The 24,771-nt window shown below is 37.5% G+C and overlaps 1 protein-coding gene across 1 annotated transcript in view; it reads right to left on the bottom strand.

Annotated features, from left to right (window-relative positions):
* fhod1 (formin homology 2 domain containing 1) overlaps positions 1–24,771 on the bottom strand; it is a 50,412-nt gene that overhangs the window by 5,222 nt on the left and 20,419 nt on the right. Inside the window, exons 4-22 of the mRNA XM_056265333.1 lie at positions 19,640–19,707; positions 17,430–17,535; positions 16,980–17,074; positions 15,722–15,833; positions 14,968–15,062; positions 14,709–14,852; positions 14,090–14,279; positions 13,754–13,925; positions 11,414–11,518; positions 9,893–9,985; positions 9,223–9,246; positions 8,433–8,477; positions 7,280–7,425; positions 5,601–5,693; positions 3,503–4,407; positions 2,873–3,028; positions 2,562–2,744; positions 1,481–1,600; positions 266–427 (exon numbers count right to left, since the gene is read on the bottom strand). Coding sequence (XP_056121308.1) covers positions 266–427; positions 1,481–1,600; positions 2,562–2,744; positions 2,873–3,028; positions 3,503–4,407; positions 5,601–5,693; positions 7,280–7,425; positions 8,433–8,477; positions 9,223–9,246; positions 9,893–9,985; positions 11,414–11,518; positions 13,754–13,925; positions 14,090–14,279; positions 14,709–14,852; positions 14,968–15,062; positions 15,722–15,833; positions 16,980–17,074; positions 17,430–17,535; positions 19,640–19,707 — 3,014 coding nt within the window. The remainder of the gene's footprint in view (positions 1–265; positions 428–1,480; positions 1,601–2,561; positions 2,745–2,872; positions 3,029–3,502; positions 4,408–5,600; positions 5,694–7,279; positions 7,426–8,432; positions 8,478–9,222; positions 9,247–9,892; positions 9,986–11,413; positions 11,519–13,753; positions 13,926–14,089; positions 14,280–14,708; positions 14,853–14,967; positions 15,063–15,721; positions 15,834–16,979; positions 17,075–17,429; positions 17,536–19,639; positions 19,708–24,771) is intronic.

Below are 24,771 nucleotides of genomic sequence, written 5' to 3'. Positions count from 1 at the left end.
AAATGATGACGATGAATGCTAAAGGGTTCTTTGGATAGTCACCTTCAATGGCAGAAAAAGAACAGAAAAGAAACTCATGTGGACAGAAATAAAACCTTTACAAGAAAAAAACAACTACGGTACTATAAAAGCTTAAAGGGGGGATAGCATTTAACATTTCGGTACAAATTAATCATATAATGTATAATAATGTAATGAAGATAAAAAACAAACAGGACAAAGAAATCACAAAAAATGCATATAAAGAATTTTCTGAGGCACATACTTTAGCAGAGCGTGTAATAGCAGGGATCTCTGAGTAAAGGTCTGTCGTATCTGGGTAATTTTCCACCACAAAATTGCAAGTATGATGAAGCAGAGACTGCCTGTGTACTGTGTCCTTTACCTCAGTTACCTTCTCCAAATAACTGAGCTCAAAGCCCTTAGCCTGCAAGAGAGATGAGAAGTGCCAATTAAAGTCATGTGATGTTCAGTGAACTACTACATTGGCTTTGTTGTCAATTTGTGAGGAAAAGCATATTAAGATGGCTACTCATTAAATAGAGTGGCACAAATTAAAGGACATCATGTTCTGAACAGTTATTAACTACTAACTGTCAAGATTTGTTTTGAACATGACACTGTAACAGACATCAAGATAAAGAAGTGGTAGTGCTGTAAAGACCTCATTAAAACCGATGACATTTTATGAATGATTCACGAAAGAAAAGTGTTCCCACATATTAAATTATGTGCGATGTTCAGAAAGCCTTTTATTCTTAGTGTAGCATAAACATTTTTTAAAAAGTATTTTCTTCTATACTGGGATGTATATCCAAGTGAAACAGCTCATTGAACGAGAGAAAAAAAATGCAAGGCTGGACTTGATTTTGTCCATCGGGAATTGATTGGACCGTTGTGGTTTTCTGTGATCTCATGTGAGTGGCAGGTTGTCCCGCTCTCACACCAGAGAACAAATGTTGCTACAAATGGGAGGGGAAGTTATTTTTTTATTTAAGATTATGAGGGTACATGAATTAAAAACAATATCAAAATAATGATGTGCACCGATACATCATTTAAAATATATACTGCAATATTCCAATAAAAAAATAAGATTTGTTCATTTGGATTTCATGGTCCCTTTAAAGGAGTCTGAATTGATGAAAGAAGTTTCAATTTTGAGGGTAAACTATTCCGTGAAATCGAAAATATATTTTGACTGCCCTGGTTCTATGCATGGTAGTACAGCCTAAATACTATACACATATGTTTGTAGAGTTCAAGAGGTCGTCACATACTAGAGCATAGAAAATGTGTCATGCGCGGTCTTAATCATATCTTATCTCCCACAGGCAACAGCAAAGGATTAAGGCATCATCACAGGGCTGCTCTGACTAATCATGTGACCATCAAGCTTCAGACCAGTGCACCTGCCCTTAGTACAGGTGCTTTAAATGTAACTCTGCTTCTAGGACTGCGGAGGAGATGGAACACTTACATTGGAGCTATTGAGGAAGTTGCCAATGGCCAGTAGTGTTGCGAGGATATGCTTGAAGGTTTTGTTCTTGGCAAGTTGTTCCATACCCAGTTTGAGGTCAAAAAGAGGCTCTGCAATCTCCTGCAACATTCAAGAAGAGACAGACTGAGAAAGAATGTTTGGAAATGAATGTCTCATTGGTAACATACATTCATTACCAATCAAGGTCAACATAACTGAATTAAAAAAGCCTAAATTACTAAATTCCATTAATGTGTATTTCAGCGACCAGTCAGAATGCAATACTGAAACAGGACTGTGAATAAGTCTGAAATTGGATAAAGAAAGTCAAAACAATAAATAGAATCTCAACATGGTCACACCAGCAATATGACAAAAGACACGTGTTCTATCGATAGTTACATTTATTAATCATATATGTATACCACCGTTGAAAGTTTGGGGTCAGTAAGATTTTTTTTTAAGACTAATACGTTTATTCAGCAAAAATGCATTCATTTGATTAAAAAAGTGATAGTTTTATATAATGTTACAAAAGATTTCCATGTCAAATAAATGCTGTTCTTTTTAACTTTATATTCAACAAAAAATCCTGCAGATTTCCACAAAAATATTAAGCTGTTTTCAACATTGATAATAATAATAAAAACAACGTTTCTGGAGCAAATCAGCATATTAGAATGATTTCTGAAGGATCATGTGACACTGAAGACTGGAGTAATGATGCTGAAAATTCAGCTTTGCATCACATGTATGAATTACATTTTAAAATATATGAAAATAGAAAATGGTTATTTTAAATTGTAATCATATTTCACAACATTACTGTTTGTACTTATTTTTGTTCAAATAAATATAGTCTTGGTGAGTATGAGACTTTAAAAAAAGAGAAATCTTACAGACTCAAAGGTTTTGATCACATGATCACCTATGCATGGTGTGATATAACCTAGATTAATACTAGTCTAGGATACAGTAGTAACTGCTTAGGTGAATGATTTTATTTTGACCAAGCTATTGGAGCAAACAGGATTTTCATTCTTAATAAAAATTGAGTATAAAATTAGGAAAAAGTTCTGACCTTCTCCAGTGTCTCATAGTTCAGCTTAAAGGCCCAAAGCTGTAATCTGGCTGAAAGGCCACTGATGGAGGACAGAGTGAGCAGGAACTGCTCTGCTGAACCCAGCGGTACGTCAGGGTTGGCCAGCTGTGCCTCCTGAATCTTCTGTTTCTCTTCATCTGTCGGAGTCATGGTCAGGATTTTCTACAGGCAGAGGGAAGAAGAAAATGTACAAAAAGACTTACTGATATTTATTCTCAATACAGGAAAAAAAATGAATGCTAAATGCGTGAGCTACTACTGCCCCCTGTTGGATGCTAGTGCTACATTACCTCAATGCCCTCTTTACTGATGGCGAACTCATCAAAGGTGAGGATGGCACTCTTGATGACATGTACAGCAGGCAAAACAGTCATGCCGATGTTGATGGCATTGCTTCTCTTAGGATCAAGCACTGAAATTGCTGCTTTCTTGGCCTCAGCACATTTCTGTATGAAATGGAGAAATAAATTCAACTTACAGAAACAAACCTAAATCATTTATAGCATGCACTCACACTGACTGTAAAAAAAGACTAAAGCTGTAGCTTTAACATTAACTCATAGATACATTCAATGGCAATCACTGATCTCTGGTTAATACGACAGCTTTAATAATAATTAATTAAAAAGAGTTTAAATCGCTTTAGTACATTAAGAAATTGGTATTTTTGTGTAAACCTGAAATGATTTATTCATAAACAGGTTTGCCAGTTTGGGTTGTTTGACATAATTTTTCAAGTTACATATGCTCTATTTGTATTTCTTGATCTGTATGTGTAAGATCCATAAGACTGTATACAGTACCTTTGCTGTATAAGATTACAATCTGTAAACAAATTTGTAAAAAAAAAACAAACAAAGGAAATGAATAAAATAAATGAATAAAACAGGAAAAAAAATAAACCGGTTCGCCCATCGCACCTTTGCTACTGGAAGTTCCTTGCCCTTGGACTCAAACAGGTGCTCCAGCTTAGCTGTATCAACTGCAACCTTATCAAGCGAAGCCCACACTGTGCCCCGCCCAAACTTGCACTTCCTGGGGCTGTCAGGCTGCTTAAGCTCCTTCCAAAACAGCTTGACCGTTTTCCGTTTCTTTAGAAAAGCCGGATCAATCCCCTGAGACGGGGATGGAGGAAGGAGTCCTGGAGGAGGAGGGGGCACACTCAAACCTCCAGGAGGAGGAGGAGGTGGAGGAGGAGGGGGTGGAGCCAGAGTAGCACATCCAGGAGGAGGAGGTGGTGGTGGTGGTGGTGGTGGGGGGGCAGAACCCTGTCCTGGCACTGGAGGAGGGGGTGGCAGTACTCCATTAGGCAAAGCGGTGTCAAAAGTATCTATATCCAGCACATCGATATCCTCCTCCTCCATCAGATCAGAGAAGTCCAGATCTTTAATCCGCAGAGGTCTGGATCTGGGCTGCAGCTTGTCCCAGGCATCCTGATTACCCCTGGACAATGGTGTCATCATCGTCTTCTCCAAACTCTGTGAATGAGTCTCTGCTTCGATACTGTACTGTGGACGCAGCTTCTTGAGCATTTGTTCCTCTGCTAGCCTGGCGCGAGCGGCCTGAGCAGTACCTCCGAGGCTCTCCAGCTCTGCCTGTCTGGACGTGTCCTCTGTGGGCTGAGAAGAGCACGACTGCAGTCTGGAGAGCCGTCCGGCCATACTGGTGATCCCATGATCCTCAAGTGCACTTTCCAGACTTGGACTTTTTAGACCTCCAGAGGAGATGTTGTTTTTGGAGTAGAGCATGTCCAACATGAACTTCCTGTCATTAGAGAGGGTGCTGTGCTGTTCCGCTGTACTGCCCTGACGCTGCAAACCACCCTCTAGAGAAACATGAACAAATCATTCAGTGCTGAAGGGAAAATATTAGCGATGCACAATATATCAGTACCATATAGCTTACTGGCCAATATAAAAAAAATTTTTTATGATTATTATATATCAGTATCCGTTGAGATATATATATATATATAAAGGGTGCTCAGATTGATCGGGCGCAGATCGTTATCGGCCGATAATGGCTTTATATAGTTTGATCGGTGGCCTCTATAAAGGCCGATCAGATGACGTGTATAGAAAATTGTCTCGTGAGATTTGCCAACTAAATGTATCGTTTTGGGGGGAAAAAAAGATTGTGTAAATGTTTCCTGATAATATATATAAATATATATATATATATATATATATATATATATATATATATATATATATATATATATATATATATATATATATATATATATATATATATATAAAATATATATAACACTTCACATTAGAATTTAGGATTTAAAATCAAGCAGTAATCTTCATTCCAGATCCATATACAGTATGAAGTATAATAGCAGCATGCTAAAGAGACATCCTACCTTCAAAATGCCCAGTGCAAGCACAGATCATGTTGTTCCCACACGCTACCATCCTCTGCTGTTAGTGTGCACTGGGTTACTGAAGCAGTTACTCTTCTCAGCTCTAACAGCCCTTTAACCATCAGTGCTGCCTAAATCCTCAGTAAGCAATACGGAAACTGGTCAGGGGAGATTCCCATCTCGAAATCTAAATAGTTTATATCTGCCCTCTGCTTCAGCTAATTTACTCTCCCTGGACGAAAGGCCCGTTAGTGGCTGTCTCATTTGGATCACGGCCACTAGAGGAAGAGATGGAATCGCTCTCAAATATTTCCACTTTGGAGATTTTTGTTTGAAATTAAGCTCTTGACTTCCCAAAGAAGCCCTCACACAGAAGTAATAGTCTGACTATATCTCTGTGTGTGAGAATTTTATTGAGCAGGAAGCTAGTTAAAGAAATCTACGGGTCAATAAATGCCAAGTGGAGGAAAAAAGTTCAATTAATTGTACACAGTGCGTCTCAAAAAGCTATGTCTGCTGTAGTTAGTTGCTTGAAAATACAACTGAGCTCATGTTTAAGAGTGACTCCTGGATTGTTGATGATTAACTTCATGTTCATGTCTTGGGCCGACAGAGATGGAGGGTGGTGGTAGGAATAAATCTCTTGCCTGCTTCATTGTGGGCTGTCGTTGTGTCCTCTTGCTGCTCCAGTGTGTGCCTGGTCAAGTTTACCCCCCGAGACTCCTGACCACTAATAGATCCTGCAAGACACACACACATACACATATTGAAGAAAAAAAAACAATCTCACAAAGAAACCAAACCTGTATGACTTTCTTTCTTCTGTGGAACACAAAAGAACAGATTTTGAGAAATGTGTCAGTGTTTTTGTCCATATAATGGAAGCTAATGACCACCAAAACATTCTCCAGAACATGTTTTGTGTTGCACGGAAGAAAGGAAGTCACACATGTTTGAAACAGCATGAGGGCGAGTACATGACAATTTTCATTTTTGGGTGAACCATCCCTTTAAATCTCACAAGATATTTGCCTGCATACAACAATTTATTAAAGGAGAACTCCGGTCAATTTTAACATTGAACTCATTTTTTTGTACATATGGAGTGCTGTCAGTACAGACAAAAACGACAAAAATCGGTGTTGCCTACACCGTGTTATCCTCTTTTTAAAATTCGCCAATTACCAATGATCCCGCGCGCGAACTCGACAATCGACTACTGTGGACTTCGAACGAAAACAGGAAGTAAATACAGGTATGTGGGCTGGCTGAATTAACATCATTTTTATTAATATCTTGCACATCTACTGCAGTCAGATTGACCGTGGTCACTCTTAATAACACCACTCACATGGCTGTGCACTTGTAATGACACATCAAGGTTGTTAAGAGGCTAAAAGCAGGTTTAGAACTTGCCCCATTGAAGTCAACAGGGTGCGAATTTTAAAAAGAGGATAACACGGTGTAGGCAACACCGATTTTTGTCGTTTTTGTCTGTACTGACAGCACTCCAAATGTACAAAAAAATTAGCTCAATGTTAAAATTGACCGGAGTTCTCCTTTAATATATATATATATATATATATTTTTTTTTTTTTTTACTGTTGAAGACAAATGCAGCAGTGATGTTGGACTAGTGGTTACATACGTGTAGTCCAACTATAATTTCTGCTTCCATAACAAAAAATCATCTCTTACTAAATTAGAAACTTTCAACCCTGCAAGATCTACGATTCCAGAGGAAGAACACACGTAAACAAATCATCTCAACCATACAGCATCAATCAAGTTGAGCAACTTCCTATTTATGCTTGAAACAAACCAGATGACAAAAGCAGTAATTAAAAGTGTGCAGTTTCAATAAGCAGTCAAACCATCACAGTTGGAATGCTGCTAAAAGGTATGTATCTCAGCAGGACACATTACATAATCATGGCAAACTTGCTCTAGACCAATCAGAGCACAATTGGCAATTAACAGTATGTGCAAAAACCTTGAGGAGTTGACATACAGAGTGTAGACAAGCTCAAGAAACAGTTCACACAAGCAAACAGACTAATAAATGACCACAAATACTCTCACACACACTCATATGCATTCGGGTTTAGTAAAGCTTCAATGATCAGGGGGAAAGCAGAGAGATTAACATTGAATCTGGAACCTGGAACCTCGACGATTTAAAGCAAGACAAGCAGAGGAAGAGAAGGAGCGTAACAGGACAAAAAGAGAAGTTGAGGGATAGAATGCAGCAGGTTCAAAAGAAAGAAATCAGGATACATATTTGAAAAGGAGAATATAATAATAAGACAATGTAAGGAATCAGCACCTGTGGTGTCTGAGCTAGAGACCGGCTGCTCGGCTTCAGTAGACGTCTCTGCTTCTGTAGACGCCACACTCTCCCTCTCATGTACGCCAAATGACTTCTTTTTCTTCTCCCACTGGGACACAGCCAGAGAACGCAAGAACTTGTCTCTATAAAGCCATCGGAGAAGAAGCACTCATTTACTGAGCTGTAAATGGAGGGTTGGGTGCAATAAATGTTCTGATTCTGAGGATAAGTTATATAGTAGACCTGCTCTGAAATGAGTGGTTGCAGAATACAGTGAAATGGTAAACTAGTTCAAATTATAAAGGCATACACTGAATTTAAGCTTTATGGACTGAACCCCTTTTGGTTTGTCCACACTTTTCTTCCATTTAGTAAAATAAACTCAACAAAAAAGAGATTATTTCAAAGGTTAATACACACTTTCCTGAAAATGTGCAGTTATATTTCAGAGAGACAATAGATCAGACATATTCAATTACACAAAAACAAAAGGCAATGTTGCATAATAAATACATACATTTTACAAATCTATTGCATCCCACCACATAAATACTGCCCAGTGTCTGACAAAGACCACCACCACTAAAGCCGCTTGTCCCTTACAACCCCAAAACCACAAGCCACCACTGTTTCCCTGTAGATGATGTAGAACACACTGCATGATTCGTTCTTGTTTCAATTACCACAAAGCCGATCAGGTTTGATTAACTTAGAGTCAAGCATTAACTCTCCCCACAGTGATCCATCAGAAGAGTTGTGGTAAAAGCTCAGTTACACCGAGGCATGTGTAAAAGAATGAAACGCTTCACATGAATTAGTCACCATGAAATCTTTTTGTTTGTCTTAAAGCTGGCTGACAAAGGCAGCAAATTATACAATAATATATTTTTTTTTAACCCAATTCCACTGCATTGAAACTTCATTTAAGTTTGTCACCATAATAGAATCGTTAATATTACAAGAATGACACTATATGAAATTAAAAATTAATTTACAAAGACAAATTAAAGGTTAACATTCACATACAGCACACAAACCCACACAGCCTCAGTTTCTGAGCATAGCAGCTGAATTAGTCCCCAAACACCTGGCCGCATGCTGTATATGCAGAAAGAGAGCCTGTAAACATAAAGAGCGGCAGTATACTTACTCTAAATTCCTCAGAACCGGCAAGTCTCTATTCACACTCTCTGGACTGAAGAGAAACACTTCAGTTTACACACAATGTCCATATCAATTCCTGTTAGCTTCACTGCACAAGTCTCATTCAACATATAGAAAATGCCTTAAGAAGAAACTGTGCACATTCCACCACATCCGGTTTAGAAATGTAAGTGTTTTTCCTTTAAGATTTTTATTTTTTTGACCCTTTACAAACTTTTAACTACTTTTTAATCCTTTGAGCTTTTAAAGCTTTGAAAGGAAAAAAGATTTTTTCTCGTTTTCTACAATAGCAAATTTTTCCATGAATATGGAGATATGATTGCAGCCCACAAAAACAAGAGATAGTCATCTTTGAGTAACAACTTTAGATAAAAGAAGAACTTTACTTTTCCCATGAATAAAGAATGATAATGAGGGGGGGAGAGAGAGTCAGACAGGAAAGCAATAGTGTCCATTTACGACAATAAAAAGTTTTTTTTTTTTTATTATGCACCAATGTTCTGTCTGAAATATCAAAAATAATAAACATCTGAAGAGAATAACAAACTTAAAACTTAAAAATAACTGCATTCAAAAACAAATTGTGGATTAGTCTTATCACGTTAGCGGATTTAATGGATTGATCCAATTTATTCTTAAAGCAGCCAGCCATCAGTTGTTTCCTCCAACCCTCCCTCCTTATGAATTTGTCTCCTCAAAATGACTAAGCATCACAATGATTTAAAGTGCTAGCACCTCCAAAAGCCACATTCTTTGGCCACACTGCAGCTACTCACCAAAAACTGTCTGCCTGGTGCTGTCTGTAAAAGGAGAGAGAGAAGCAAAGCGCAGGAATGTTGGGCGCCACAGAAGTAGAGAGAGAGATTAGGAGATGTGCCAAATATTATGAGGGAAAAGAGAAGAGGAGTGAGAGAGAATACACACAAAGAGAGACAGAGAGAAAACATAATCAGGTATTTGGCAAAAACAGAAAGAAAAGTAGAACAAAAACAGGCAAAGAATTAACTGAAGAAAGCAAATCTGTTCTAAAAAAGTACAAATACAAGCAAAGAATATTTGAGTAAAAGACGAAAGATCAAAGCAAGAAACGCACCTGATCTTATTCAAACAGGAGGACTAATCCTCAGTTTAGACATTTTTACAAGTTAACAGCATTTAACTAAAAGTCTGAAGACTAAAACGCCAATTTCAATATTTTTTGAGACATCAAAAAGTGAAAACGTACCTATTTTCCTATAACTGCAGTTATTGCAGCAGGTCCCTCATATGAAATGTTTATCACAGCTCACATTGTTCACTCATGCCCTTCAACTCATTCAAGACCTTCAAGTTGTTCCCAAAATATTCCCACGCCCTGCCTCCTCTAATACCTACAGATCCTTTCACATCTCTTTCCTCTGCCTTTCCCCCTCATTCCTCCTATAAGAGCATCAGTTGTTTACTTACTTGAAGACTCTCTTTCCCTCTGTCCGGCTGGGTTGCTCTGCAGCTGGCTGGGCAGGGATCTCCTGAGGAGAGTCCGTTTCTGTGAAAGACGCTCTGCGGAGAGACAGTTAGTCAGAGCAAGCTCAAGGCTATAGCACTGTATGGGCAGTTTCATGTGATCAGGTCCACACAAACACAAAAAGAATGTGCATGCCAGAAAACTCTCTCCATTCACTCCTAAACACACATTTGAAGGCGCATTGTTTTATTCTATAAATCAACAGATAACGTTCATATTTTGCATTTATCTGATAAAAAATACAGTAAAAACAGTAACATTGTGAAAGATTATCATCATTTCAGATAACTTCTATTTTTAATTTAAAAAAAATCCTGTGATGCAAAGCATCATAACTCCAGTCTTCAGTGTCACATGATCTTTTAGAAATCATTCTAATATGCTGATATGATGCTCAAAATCGTTTCTTAATATTATCGAAAACTGCATAATTTTCGGTAAAGCGTGCTAATTGTTTTACAGGATTCTCTGATGAATATAAAGTTCAGAAGAGCAGCATTTTTTAACAATGTAAAAGTCTTTATGGTCCCCTTTGATCAATTGAATGCATACTTGCTGAAGAAATATTAATTTCCTTCCAAAAAACAACAACAACTTTTGAATGGTAGTGTATGGTAACAGTATATTTATAAATTAACATTAACCTAGTTAAAAATATTTTTTTTAGTAGATGACATCAATGAATAAACTAAGTAACAACAACCTTGTTGTACTGTCAAAAAAATACATCACTCTATAATTCTTCATCTATAACTATTATTATTAATTCATATAATTATTAAGTATATCAGTTTCACTCCATAAACTGATAAATGACTATCAGCACTGGGCAGCTGTAACACCAGTAAGCTAATCTAACATGCGATGTTTCTTCAGATGGATCACATTGAACCCTGTTGCTTCATTAGAGTAAGCACTTTTATTTATCATTTCGCAGACGAGCTGACAACATTGCTGCAGTGAGCAGAAAACTGTGAGAGGCTTCTTCTGCGGTTCTGCTCAAGAGAGCAGCTTTCAGGACTTCTTTAGTGTGCTACATACTTCTGCCACTGCCAAAAACCTCCCCGTCTCTATTTGTCCCCGTCCCCGTCTCCCCGACTATTATGTAATATTCATACTCCGTTTCTGTATTATTGTTATATGTAGCGACTAGATCACCTTTTATGTTTGTGATGTACCTTGTCTAATGTCAGATATTAATGTTAGTGAGACAAAAAAAAAGGTGTAAAATGTAATTGTTAGTTAAGAAAAGTTTGAAATGAGATGAATTTGTTGAAGTTACCTTGGCCCGCTGACCGAACACCTGGATCTATAATCAAAAATCCAGATTATTTCATGTATGACATGAACTCTAAACTGGCATCAGTATCAGTATCAGCATCAGTAGCCAGGACAAGTTCAACAAACACCAAATAATTAGTCAAAGGCCAAAAGCAGAAGGTGATGTAAAATGTGATACAGACCTGTTGGAGATGCTTGAGGTTTCCTCAGTTATTGACCTCTCCTTTTTTAACCTCCGTCTAGAAATCCCCATGTGAGCTATGTACTGACTCATAAAAGAGCGCCCCCTAGTGAATGACCAAGGATTCGTGGGAGGGAAGAAAAAGAAATGGAGAGAAAGAGGTGGAACAGTGATGGTGGTTACATGGACAAACAGAGGGTTAATATGTCGACAGGACCAAAACATCAGCAAGAATCAGAGAAAAACAGTCCCAGTCATCACCACCCAGAGTCATAGAGAAATAACGCAGTACTGAATTAGAAGAGGAGGAAAACGGCATATGAATAGAAATGGTTAAAATTAAGGACACCAAAAGTGATCGGTCACCAGTGTTAAACAAACATTTCACACACTTACTCTAAAGGATTATTTATGACACATGGCTATTTCAGAAATAATGCAAACTTTATGTATTGTATATAATTATTTTTATATTATGCAATTTAGTTATCTATCACTATGCATATAAAAATATGCATACGTCATTAAAATGAACATATCATTTAGGAAACTAAAATATAAATTGGGGTGTTTTTGGATTTAAGATCTGTGCTTGTGACTGGCCATGTTCCCCATCACATCAAACTGGCAAAACATTTTGAGGAAAACAAGCTCAGATCAAGAGAGCTGATAGGCAGTCAACAATTGTGCCCAGTTCAGGACCTTAAAGACCAAACACATCCTGTCCAACCTTACAAAACATTCCTGTAGCCCTACGCAGAGAAGAAAGCTTCCCAAATAAAACATTCACTTTCCACATATATGTGCAAGGAAGGACTGTTGACTCAATGTGCTATTTCAAGTGTTGCATTTGGCCAAAGAGTGAAATGTCTTATTGTGACTTGGGGTATGTGAGAAGTTTTGGTTGGCTGGTTTTTATTTTTTTTATTTTTTTTTAGTTTACCCATCTATAAAACCCTGCATGGAACACCTGACAATATGAAAATGTTAAATTAAATGTACAAGTTCTTAAGCGAAAGTAATGCCTTTCACTCATGTATGATGCAGGTCTGTGTTACCAATCAAATGGAAATACTTTTCTTTCTTTTTTTGCTCCAATAAGTCTGCATAAGCAAAATAGTATATTTTCTATGCACAAATAATTGTGTTTATATAAATGGCTTATAAATAATGAGAATGATGGATTGTTTGAGTGTCAGTACTTAATTTGTGCTGAATCTTGGGTGCACATGGTAATTAAGTAAGACTCACAGAACATAGAAAATAAAATGAGCATCTACTTATGAATCCAGGTAATTAGGTCATCTGTATAAGGACTTACTTTACCTGCACAGTCTGGAGAATTAATACTCGATTTACCACTAATGTTCCATGTACTGCATCAACCACTGACCAATCTGGCCATGTGTAAAACCTTTTTAGACTCTGATAATGCCTGTGCAGTAAAGCTGCAAAAAGTAGGTGAAGTAGGTAGGTATTACTCATCAAGTGTTCCATCATGTGTGACAACCAAGCATTACCATTAGAGTGTGATTAATAGCTTTATGTCTGCATAAAGAAGAGAGCAGAAGAGTGCAGGGATGTGTGTTTATCTCTATAACACAACCATACACACAGGACAAACACAAACACGCATACCAAAGAATAAACAAATATGGAAGGAATGTTTGGTTTGGTCAGTAAAATTCCCTACTGTCAGTCAAATAACAAGGTATGTAAGTTTGTTTACTGTGGGTCAGGTTTTACTAAAAATAAAACTGAAAATATAAAAATAGCCAATTCAAAATATTAATGAATACTATGATATACTAAGTATATAATACCAAAATAACACTGCTGTGGGTATGTGTGGAAATTAATTAGTCAATTATACAAAATAGTAAAACTGTTACTGATTGATTTCCTAGTCGATACACAAGCAACTTTTTTCCTACAGTATGAACATGAATGAACATGAACCCATGCAAAAAAAAAAAACATGTTTTTGTTTGTTTTTGAATTATTGGCATTATAGGGTGAGAACATGGGAGACACGCCTTTGCCTTCTTTGGACAATCCTTCTCAGACTGGATTCTCATCTGAGACAATAGTGTAACTAAAAATCAAACCTAATTATCATCCTTCATTAAACCTTTTCTGTCCTAAAGTGCCAGAGATAAAAAAAAAAAGTCTCCTTAGGTTATACTACCCCAAAGTGGACAAACATTATAATGCATTGGGGGCATATTTACTGTTGTTTTTCTCTTTTGGTTACTGAAAGGCATTGTATAACAAAACATATTATGATTTGTTTATAAATGTGTAATAATGCATAAAAACACATCACACTGTTAATACTCACAAGTTATTTTCCTGCTCAGAGGTGGCAACAGTCTCTGCTCCGCTAGTCAACTGAGCGAGGGGTGGAGTTAGGGAGCCAGATGTTGTAGAAGATGGGCTGGTCAACACAGGACTGCCAGGAACAGGAGAATAAGAGGAATCTGACTGCTGAGGGGAGGCTGTGCGCATCACCTCTGAAACACAGATAATGCAAGTGAAGTGTTAATGCTATAATCTGTCTATATAGGATCCGAAACAGTGATGTACAGACACTGGATGTGTGAAACAAGCCAAACAACCTTCAGTGGACAGCAGAAGGTACAAGAACGGGGACGGAGAGAGACTGAATTGAAGATACCTAGTGTAGGGCTATTAGAAGAAACGGATACGGTTGGGGAAGCGGGTCGAAAGGAATTATCTGGGAGACTGTGAGAAGATGACCGCCGGCTCCTCCTGCCGTCCTGCTCGCTGGGGGTCAGTTTCCTTCTGTCTCTACGGATGTGAGGTGCTGCATCATCCATCTCGTCATCTTCATTCCTGAGGGCATTCTACAAAATATACAAAACGCAGAAAACATTCAGTATTTTTAGAGTTACAATCTCAATCAAAAGTTTTATGTTTTTGAAAGAAGTCTCATGCTCACCAAGACAGCATTGATGATCAAAAATGATCAAAAAACAGAAATAGAATTACAATTTAAAATAACGGTTTTCTATTTTTAATAACTTTTAAAAAGTTATTTATTCCTGTGATGCTAAAGCAGAATTTACAGCATCATTATGATTTCAGTCTTCAGTGTCACATGATCCTTCAGAAATCATTCTAATATGATGATTTGCTGCTTAAGAAATTAAGTATGCAACTGTTGAAAACAGAAAACTACCATTATAGTTTTTGATCATTTTAATCATCTCTTTGCTGAATAAAAAAAGTTGAAAGACGCCATATGGAGCGTATGAGGTGCATTGAGAGTTTACTTCATAAATGGTGAACTGCTGTTTAAGGTCACCCTCTGTGCCACTGCTAGCCATGTGTTTCTGGATGATGCCTTCCATTCCTAACTGCTCCAAACAGTCTGTCACATCATAAAATGAGTCCTGATCCGGAAGCGCTGCCAGAGTCTGAGAGGACAGAGGAATAAATTCACATCAAGAGCATTGAGGTGCAGCATTGGTAACTGCTGATGTAGATTATGGTTGTAGATTAATAAATGTCAGTATATCCATGTTGTAGTACCTTGTTGATGAGGGTCATAGTGTAGATGAGCAGCTCTGTGTCTGATCCATTCTTCGCAGACAGGATATCTGTTAGGTACGTCCAAGGCTTCACACCTGAAAAAGACAAATCATGCCCTAAGCTCTCTCAAAAATGAACACATATCCACTGTAGTTCATTCATATCAAAATAGTAATAATGGCTCAGCAATAAGGATGGCTCAGGGTCTTCCTATATTCAATACATCTTCCTTTTTGTCTCACAAACAAAAACATTTTTCTGATACATTGAAAAAATTGTGTGGACCAAAATATGTTGCATTATCTAACTGGTAACACAGATGAGGACTTTGCAAAAAAAAATCTTGAGATAGTCTTGGAAGTTTAAGCTGGAATTGGCTTTAAAAAAAAAAATCTGAAAATGGTTTTGTACCACGTGACATTGCTTTCCCACAAAAGTATGTATATGAAATCATAGGTGTTATGTGAATTATTAATAAGTGAATTATTAATTAGTTGTTATAATTGTTAATTATTCAAGTTTTTTTTCTAAAGAAACTTAATATCTAATGATTTTTTTCAGTCACCTACTGAAATACAATGCCAGTGAAAATGTTAGCAAGGCAGGTTAAAATCTGCTACTTCCAGTTTGGCCAACAGCAAAAAAACAACAACAAAAAAAGTCTTCATGATAATAACATACACAAAAAAAAGATTTAATGGCACATGATGGATTCAGAGAATCAGTATTATGAGAGAAGATTTAAATGTTTAACCTCTCTTTCCATCCACAGTGTTGACAGCTTGAATGAGGAGTGGACTGTTGGAGTCAGTGTATTCCACAAACACTATCAGCAACTTCAGAGCAGTCTTCACAACCAGCCGAGACTAAAGAGACAGAGAGAGAGAGAGAATGAGAAAGAGAGGCTATAAACAGGCCGCACTTACAGTCCTCAGACAGCAGATGGCAGTATCAAACCTCAATCTTTTTAATGCAACCACCAACTAAGTACTGCACACAATAGTGAGTAAGGATGAGATAAATCTGCATCTCCAACATTAAGTTCCAAAGTTATTTATCTCTAGTGTTTGTTATAAAAAACGAAGTCTGTTTCAGGCTTCATTTCTGATGGTTACTAGATTACCCAGTCGTTCTCATCTCATTTTCACTTCCTCTTTGATATCCCGTGGAAGGACATAATCTCAAATTGATGGTCAAGATGACTGAATCCATTACGGTAAAAAGTGTACAAATTTCATGTCAGCAGATTCACACTAACTTTACATTAAGAAACTTCCAAAACAATGCATGTATATTTTAAACTTTAATGATGGGAAGCTCTAAAACATCCCTAAACCTGAAATGGTTGCACAACAGCACCAGCCAGTTTATTGTGCCCCATTTCAATATCAAGTAAGCTGTAATAATCATTTCTGTGGTGGATTTGGCAAACTATTCTCCCACAATAGTAATATTTAACTTTAATAAGAGGTTAAGGTTGAAAGTGTAGATCGAATAACTTGATTTTGGTCCAGATTCACACCTACATCTCTGCACTAACTTGTAAGTTTTTGGCCAACCTTATATTTTTGGCTAATATTACATTGCCTTAGGATGAATTGACTGTGTTGTGCGTTCCTTTTTTGTTTTTTCACATTAAGACTCTTTAATAGAAAGCAACAAGGAAACAAACCCATGAGCTTGTTGTACTGCTGCACTGTTTGAGCTATAGAAATCTATTAGTAATTTATGTTGGATCATTTAGCAGATAAGCTAAATAAGTAATCCAGTGGTCAATAATCCAGTGGTCATTTAGCTCAATAAGTAATCGGGAATCAAATGATTATCATATATTATCAACTTCTGCACATTAATCTATTGATTATTAATTGACTGACATGTTGTGGTATTAAAGAGTTTGTATGCATAACAAAGCCCTAATGTAACTAATACTGTATTGTGGTCCTCAGTATCTATTTACAGATGCTGTGGTGTGATAAATCGAGATGCATGTTTGTGTTGCCATCACTCACCAGGCTGCCACTCAACGTGTACAGCCACTGTACCGTCTCGTTGTGGTTTACAACACCGTTCATTCCATCCACAAACAGCATGATCTGACTGAGAGCTGTGAACAGGACAGCAGATTTTAGCATACAGTGCCGTCATGCCCTTAAAGATCTAGTGATTTGTCCTAAAGCTTTCCTGTTTGCTGGTCTAATTCCAGCCAGTATAAACTTCCTGTAACAGATGGCCTATTTAGCCAAAAAGTCCTTTGTGCTATATGAAGTCTGCATGCAAGATGCGTGGTGTACAAGCATAATAAATACAATACATCATATTCTACAATAGACTGCTTCTTTTAGAAGCTCTGGACCGTAATACATACACACATCTAGTGACAGAACCATCAATAACCCTGCTAACATTTTTAATCAGACATGCATGAAGTATTTTGTAGCAATGGTAATATGAGAACAAACCTCTGAGGATGTAGTTTTGGTAGTTATGATCTGCCTCAGCACCCACTTTAATGAAACATGTCAGACCCTCGGAGAGCACAAACTCTGGAACCAAGTCCTTATCATCCTGTGCAATATAAAACAGAATTAAATCTGCTTCTGTGTACAACACTACCATTCAAAAACTGTGCGGTCAGTAAGATTTTTTAAACAATTAATAATTTTATTTATCAAGGATGCATTAATTTGACAATATTTACATAATGATATTTCACAATGTTAATGTTTACTGTATTTTCGATCAAATAAAATGTAGCCTTGGTGATGAAAAGAGATGCATTTCAAAAACATTTTAAAAAAATCTTACCAACAACAACCCCAATGCAAACGGTAGTGTATGTTTGCATAAACGTGCTTTGACAATGGAATGTTTGTCTGTTTACAACCATGATCGTGTGTTTAAAGGTTATAAACTGCATAACTAATAAAAAAGAGGACAGAATGCTCTCCCATTACATAAACTCATTAGATGCCCTTTATAAGTATTTTTGGTATTGTTAAAGGGGTCATCACATGATAAATCAAATTTGCCTTGATCTTTTGACATATAAAAAGGTCTTGAAGGTCTTAAAAAATCCTGCAAATTTAATTTCTTAAAATGTCACCCTCATTATAAACAAAGCATTTATTTAACAAAGCTCCAAAAATGGCTCGTTTGGATATGGGGGGGACTTGTGACGTCACGCAGGCAAATCCGTTTAAATAGGACATCCAAAGCAAGACATCGATAAATAATTATACATCATCACTCCATAGGCCCTGCCCACTGGTGTTCAGTCGCTTAACGGCTGACACTTGCCTACACTGGATGTGAGCGTCACATCAAAAGCAAATAGAACCCATTATAATCAATGACACGGTCTACAGTTTCTCTCTACACTTTCTGACATGCTCCACACAGTTGAGTTTGTCGACAGGACAAATGGAAGAATTAAAAAAATGTTCGCTTTGACGTGTCCAGTTTAAACGGTTCATTTGCGTCTCTTTACAGACTTCAGAAGGATACCATCGTCAGAAACAAGTGGGTGGTTTATTTTTAATGGCGTCGGAGGATTATATGTTTGTTCATAGAATTTGACCGCAGATTGGTTTGTAAACGAGGCACAGTGTAATGGAGAGTTTGCAAAGAAACCTTTGTTGACCGATGAAGCAGCCAACAGCTGCATCACAAACCGCAAGTAAATGATTTCATAATGGTTTGTCTGTAATTGACAGTTTTATATGGATAATGTTTTCAAAACACTTACTCGCATGCAATAGCGAGTGGGATTTGATACGGTTTCCTATGCATTGACGTTAGCCAATCAATAACAGTGGCCCTTTACTGATTAACCTTAAAGTCTTACAAATGGATAATTTCAGACGGGGGCAGAATGAAGGTAGAAAATAATTGTTTTTCCACATTTATATTCGTTTGGTTTTGTTTTTTGTGCAAAAGCTTTATTAACATTAAAAGATAACCTCAAGGAACAAATCAAATACTACTACTAATAGTAATAATAATAATAATAATAATAATACAACTACATTTCATGACCCCTTTATTTTCTAGGGACCTGTCATCCATGAATGATTTGAAATGAGCCATTTTTAACCTTCCTTCTTATTTTTCTAAAACCTTTTCAAATGGACTTGATATAGGCCTACTGACTACATATTTCTGCTAAAATATTCATGCTACACAAGCTTCTGGTAAAGTATTCTTCCATAGCAAACAGTAGCTCTTTCTGTCATATTTCTATCTGCCAATCATCTAATTATATTATAGGCCTAGTATATTATACATACATGATCTAAATATAATGATGTACTAGTAAACATATAATTTAGTATATTATATAAACAAAAACACTAAATGTGTTTAAAACTTCTGGAACCTATTACATGTTAAGGTGGATTGTATTAATACTGTGTCGTCCTGTTATGGGATACTTCCTCAGGATTATATTTTCTGCTTCATTTTCTCACAACTTCAGCTAAATGCGGAAGTGATCACGCATACAAGTCCACTGTAATACATATATGTGGATGAGATATCAAATTATTTAGTTCACTCTTTTAGTCTGTAAACTTCTTTGTTCTTCCCACTTTCTGCAATATCTTACAAGCCTAATCCAACTCATTCATATGACTTTCTCTCGTTGCGTGTACTGTATGTTTCATGATCTCACCTGGAAGAGTTGCTTTAAAGAAAACAAGGACCGCCGGAGCTCAGGGCCATGGGAGTTATACAACTTCTCTATGAGAGGGAGAGAGAAAAAATAAGTCATAAATCAAATCAACAAAGGCAACAACCTGTACCCAAGAGGCAAAGATTGCAGTGACACATTCTCAAAGACCACTTTAACACACACCTCATCAAGATGAGGATCAGCAATGAAAATGGCCACCTACTGTACGTAATTTACCTACTGACATAAAGATTAAAGTCTACACAGTATGACTGAGGCATTAGTGTCAACAGCTGGCCCTTACCTCACTCATCTAGTCTGTGGTGGTAAATACAAGTAAATCATTTGCATTGATAAAAACAAGGCATTATTAAGCATCAGATCTTAGGAATTCTCTCACTAGCTTATCATTTTGAGGAATTTAGGAGGAAATGAGAGGTGGTGTCCCTGACTGCTTGTAAACAGTCATTCCAGTCATATAAATACCTTTCACAAAAATAGCACTGGATTGACAGGTTAGTCATGACACAAAAAGACATTCAACTAAAACAATTAAACACTCTGAACTTTCGCCTTCTTGATAAGCATTTAAAATTGTTGTCCACTCCCTGACACGTCAACTCATTCTTTATTATTACTATTTTCCACATTTTGAAGCAAAAGTATAGTAATCAAAATGGTGAAATATCACAAATGTAAAGTAAATCAAAAACAATTTTATAATTAAATTTCTTTAAAAGCCGTCATCTTTTGCCTTCTACATTTTTTTTCAACCAGCTTCATAAGCAATTCGTTATGTGGGTTAACTTGTTAATCAAAAAGGTGGAAAGGTGGAATTCAACTTTTGGAGTTTTTATCTGGTTGGCATGTGAGAACTGAAAGGAACTGGCACAGCAGACACATGATCTTCCTCAATAGCAAACGCAAGCTGATGCACAAGCAACACATGCTACAAACACAGCCTTTCATAAATTGCCCAGCTGATTCACCATCTACACCAATTAATCATTTGGAAAATTTTCAGACACGCTTAATAAACAGTCATTCCTCAATGCCTGGGAATAGCATCATTTGTAAACAAGTGTTTGTAATGTTTTCTAAAGCAGCGCAACTTTTGAAACTCCCAGTTCAAAAGGTCCAAGACTCAGCAAACAAACAGTGTCTTAAGGCTCCATTTTGTGTAAAGCAGCTTTAAATTCATATATAAACATATAAATCTCAACTTGGCAGATGTCTGGTATAGTCATGAAAAGTGGTTTCTAAAGAACATTGAAACCATCTTCATTCACAGACTGGTCATGAACAGTGAATATTTGTACATTTTGTGCCCAAGTTAATGTCCCACGAGAATCAAATATTACTGGCCACTTGAACCTTTGATGTAATGTCATGAAGCACGTCAGATGAAGAGCTTCTGGCTTTTAGCAGAAGCATGGGTTTGAATAATGTTTTGAGGATTTGTTTTGACAACGAAAAGACCAAAAGTCTGTCACTATGATGTGTTCTGTTGTAGTTACTATCCCTGTGTATGTGTATATATAATACATACGTGTGCGTGTGTGTGTGTGTGTGTACTCAAGTACGCAAAGGAGAGAGAGTGAAATATAGAGATTGCCAAATAAAGGGGGACAGACAGACTGTGTGTGTGTGTGTGTGTGTGTGTGTGTGTGTGTGTGTGTGTGTGTGTGTGTGTGTGTGTGTGTGTGTGTGTGGGGCCAGTCATCTGAGCTCAGTGGTAAAGTCCATGACAGCATGGAGAATGATGCAGTCCATCGCTGACAGCTGCTTGCCACTGATAACGTCACCACACAGTTCAGTGTCAAAAGAACACAGACATTACAGATGGTCCCCAAACACACATCTGCTCACTTATATATGGCATTTATGAAGAACACGTGAAAATGTTATGCTGCTGCTTGGATGGATGTCACAACAAGCAGCCAGGAAGTCAAATGCCACACACAAAAAACAGAAGCAAGCATGGTTTTATGGAGAGATTGTGGCACACATATTCTCTCAACATCTCACTAAGAAAAATATATACTTTTCACATTCTTCACATGCAAGCATATATCCTTTCAATAAATTATTTTCAACCTCTTATTATACAGGGTAATAGATCTGCCAAAAATTTCACTGTCAGCAAATGTGGTACCATAAACTTCCCAGTCTAAAACTGTACATCAGAGGCTGAATATCACAGTAGATTCCCACAGTTGTGTTCATGAGAGAGATGAAGAATGACACAAGAAAAGAAGTGAGGGTAGATGGGCGAAATATAATGAAAGATATAAAACATAATATGAAGAATATTCAGGATATTCTGAAAATAAAATAACACAAACATGTAACCACCAAAGGATCTGTGTGTTCCTCAGATGCTCTTACATGCAGGGTAAACCAACAGAGACTAAAGCAAAGAGATTTTTTAGGGACTTCACTGATTTTTCTTGCATTTCAGAAGTAACTTTCTTGCATTTTAGACAACAAACACTAAAAAAAAAACCTGATGATTGCAAAAATATGAAATGTTCACAAACTGGTTCTTAATCAAGAACAGTAATCTATAATTTGTAATTTGTACACTATTGGTTCAAGGATGGATCATTCTAGGTCCGTCTGAGGATAAGTGAGTGACAAAACCAAAAATGACAGAGGACACAGAATCCTTGAGAGAAACTGTGACTTGGCACATTCTTCATGTCACACTGAATGAGATTATTCTCACAAGGCCTCTCCCTCTGTTTCTGCATTTACAGTACTGCCCCAACTCAAGACAAGTAAAAGATATTTGCAATGTCTCTAATGTTAAACTTTTAGACAAAAATTAAGTGATTTAGTATAACTGATCTTCATTCACAGCAGAATCATTTATATGACTGGAATCATTCAAGAACACCATTTAGACAGGGGCTTTGGGATAAAGATATTACAATGATACCCATGCATACAGCCCAACATATCAAGACAATAACTGTTAAAGGCCATCCTGTCAGTTTACCCTGAGTAAAAGATATGAGATCAGCATTATGGGAAGTATTCCTCCAGACATGTTGTATTAGTCAGGCAGTCCTGCAGCACTGTGACAAAGGGTGCTTGAGGAGTCAAGCCCATTGTATGAGGGTTTCAGCACAGGAAGACATTATGGGCAGGAAACGGAAACGTGAGAAGAGTGACAAGGGAAGACAACAGACATCACAACGGCCTGAAAACACAGAGCACTACTAATTTAGGCCAGTGGGATCTAGTGCAGACCAACGCTGCGGGGGGCGCCGGGAACAATCGCGCTCGGACCGCAGCAAACGAGCCCACTGTGAAAGCTCTGTCACCTGCCTCCGCAATTTTTCATATCAAAGCAGAGAAGGCGGGCGGGAACGTGAAGGAAAATGATAGCAGATAAACCAGCAGGGCGCGCACGGCGCATAGACTGGTGTGTGGAGGTGAATTACAGTGAGCCGTTTGTGACGGGAGACCAAAAATAAATAGCGGTCAATAGTAAAACGACACGTCGACTAAAAAAAATTGCCGTCGACTAATTTGCATGGTCGACTAAGCCGACTAATCGCGGCAGCACTAGTGGGATCAGACATTTACAAAGACAATGACATAAACTGATCAGCATTCACAGTGGCCCTGTCCCAAATGGCACCCTAAACACTAGCAGCCTTTCTACAAGTCTGTACTTTCATAACGCCACTTTGACTGTCGGCAGACTCGGCACCCTGGGAAACCCTACGGTCTCGTGGACTTAACGGACACGCGTGCAAGCAGCAGCCATTGTAAGTTCACAAGACCGAAAGCGCAGGAATAGGTTACATTTTAATTTTCTTAAAAATAAATGAGTTATTTGTAAATATTACTGTTTTTACTGTATTTTGATCAAAATAAATGCAGTCTTGGTGAACATAAGAGACTTATTTAAAAAAAAACAAAAAAAAAACCCACCATATTACATACCAGCCCGTTCTCATCCTTTGGCGTCATACATGTGACGCTTTGGACATTTCATTGAAATCTTACGCACATGGCATCCTTTAGCATCAATATGAGACGCAGATCCCAAGGCGTCATAACCGTACCCTACCCCAGACCTAAACCTACCCATAACAGTGCGTGTTATATTGACGCTAAAGGATGCCATGTGCGTAAGATTTCGACGAAATGTCATATGGCGTCACCTATATGACGCCAAAGGATGAGAATGCGTTGTACATACACACTACTAAACAAGCATGCACGTTTTGGTTCCCTCGAATGGGCAATCAGAGGAAAACAATCAGATAGGGAGTGCTTCATGAAAATACATCATATGGATCACAATGGCTTCCACAGAAGGGCCTTCTTCATTATTCTAGTTTTGCTATACTAATTATCTTTTCAAATCATGTTAAGCACTTGTTAAACAAGAAGATCAACCTCAATAATCTGAATGTAGCAAAACAAAATGTTCCCAACAGGTTACTGAAGGCTTGACATTTGAATGAAGACAAACCACTGCAGCATTTCTTGCCAAACACACCAGTGCTATTCTCAGTGGCAGTCTGGCAAGACTATGGAAATAATCTTTTACCTCAGTTAACCCCCATTCATATGTTTTCTCAGGGCCTGCTCCTCTGAAAGTCGATATGCTGTGAGCGGTGGTTCCTTATACTGCTCTATTCCATAAGAAGGTAAGAATAGAAAGTGATGTAGGCATCCAAACAGGATGTTTTTAAAGCAACAGACACAAAGATGCAACATATTCAGTCTTAGTTGCCGTGAAGATTATATTTTTAACATCAGTGGGAGTGTGAACTAAACCTGAACATATGAAAAGGCTTCCATCCCAGGGCAGGTCAAAGGTTAACACTGCAGGTCAAAACAATGGCAGTACAGAAACTCTGTTTGACCGGTTTACACATGCCATCCTGACTGCAGTTAATCAAATAAACTTCTGCTGCATGCCCATATGGACAAAAGAATTGCACATTGACTAAAAAAAATGGTGAAGGTTTCCAATGGAGAGTTTAATGAGACCCTTTTAGCAGTGCTACAACAAAAGGTTGTAGGTTAGACATTTAAGGGGCTGTTTACATGACACAGTTTTCAACTAAAAACAGAAGACTTTTTATGCGTGACTACAGCGTTTTGGT

The sequence above is a fragment of the Rhinichthys klamathensis genome, unplaced genomic scaffold (assembly GCF_029890125.1).
Source record: "Rhinichthys klamathensis goyatoka isolate OS25496 unplaced genomic scaffold, OSU_Roscu_1.1 h1tg000232l_1, whole genome shotgun sequence".
Lineage (NCBI taxonomy): Eukaryota > Metazoa > Chordata > Actinopteri > Cypriniformes > Leuciscidae > Rhinichthys > Rhinichthys klamathensis.
The sequence above is the reverse complement of the archived record's forward strand: the minus strand, read 5'-3'. Positions and strand labels throughout refer to the sequence as shown.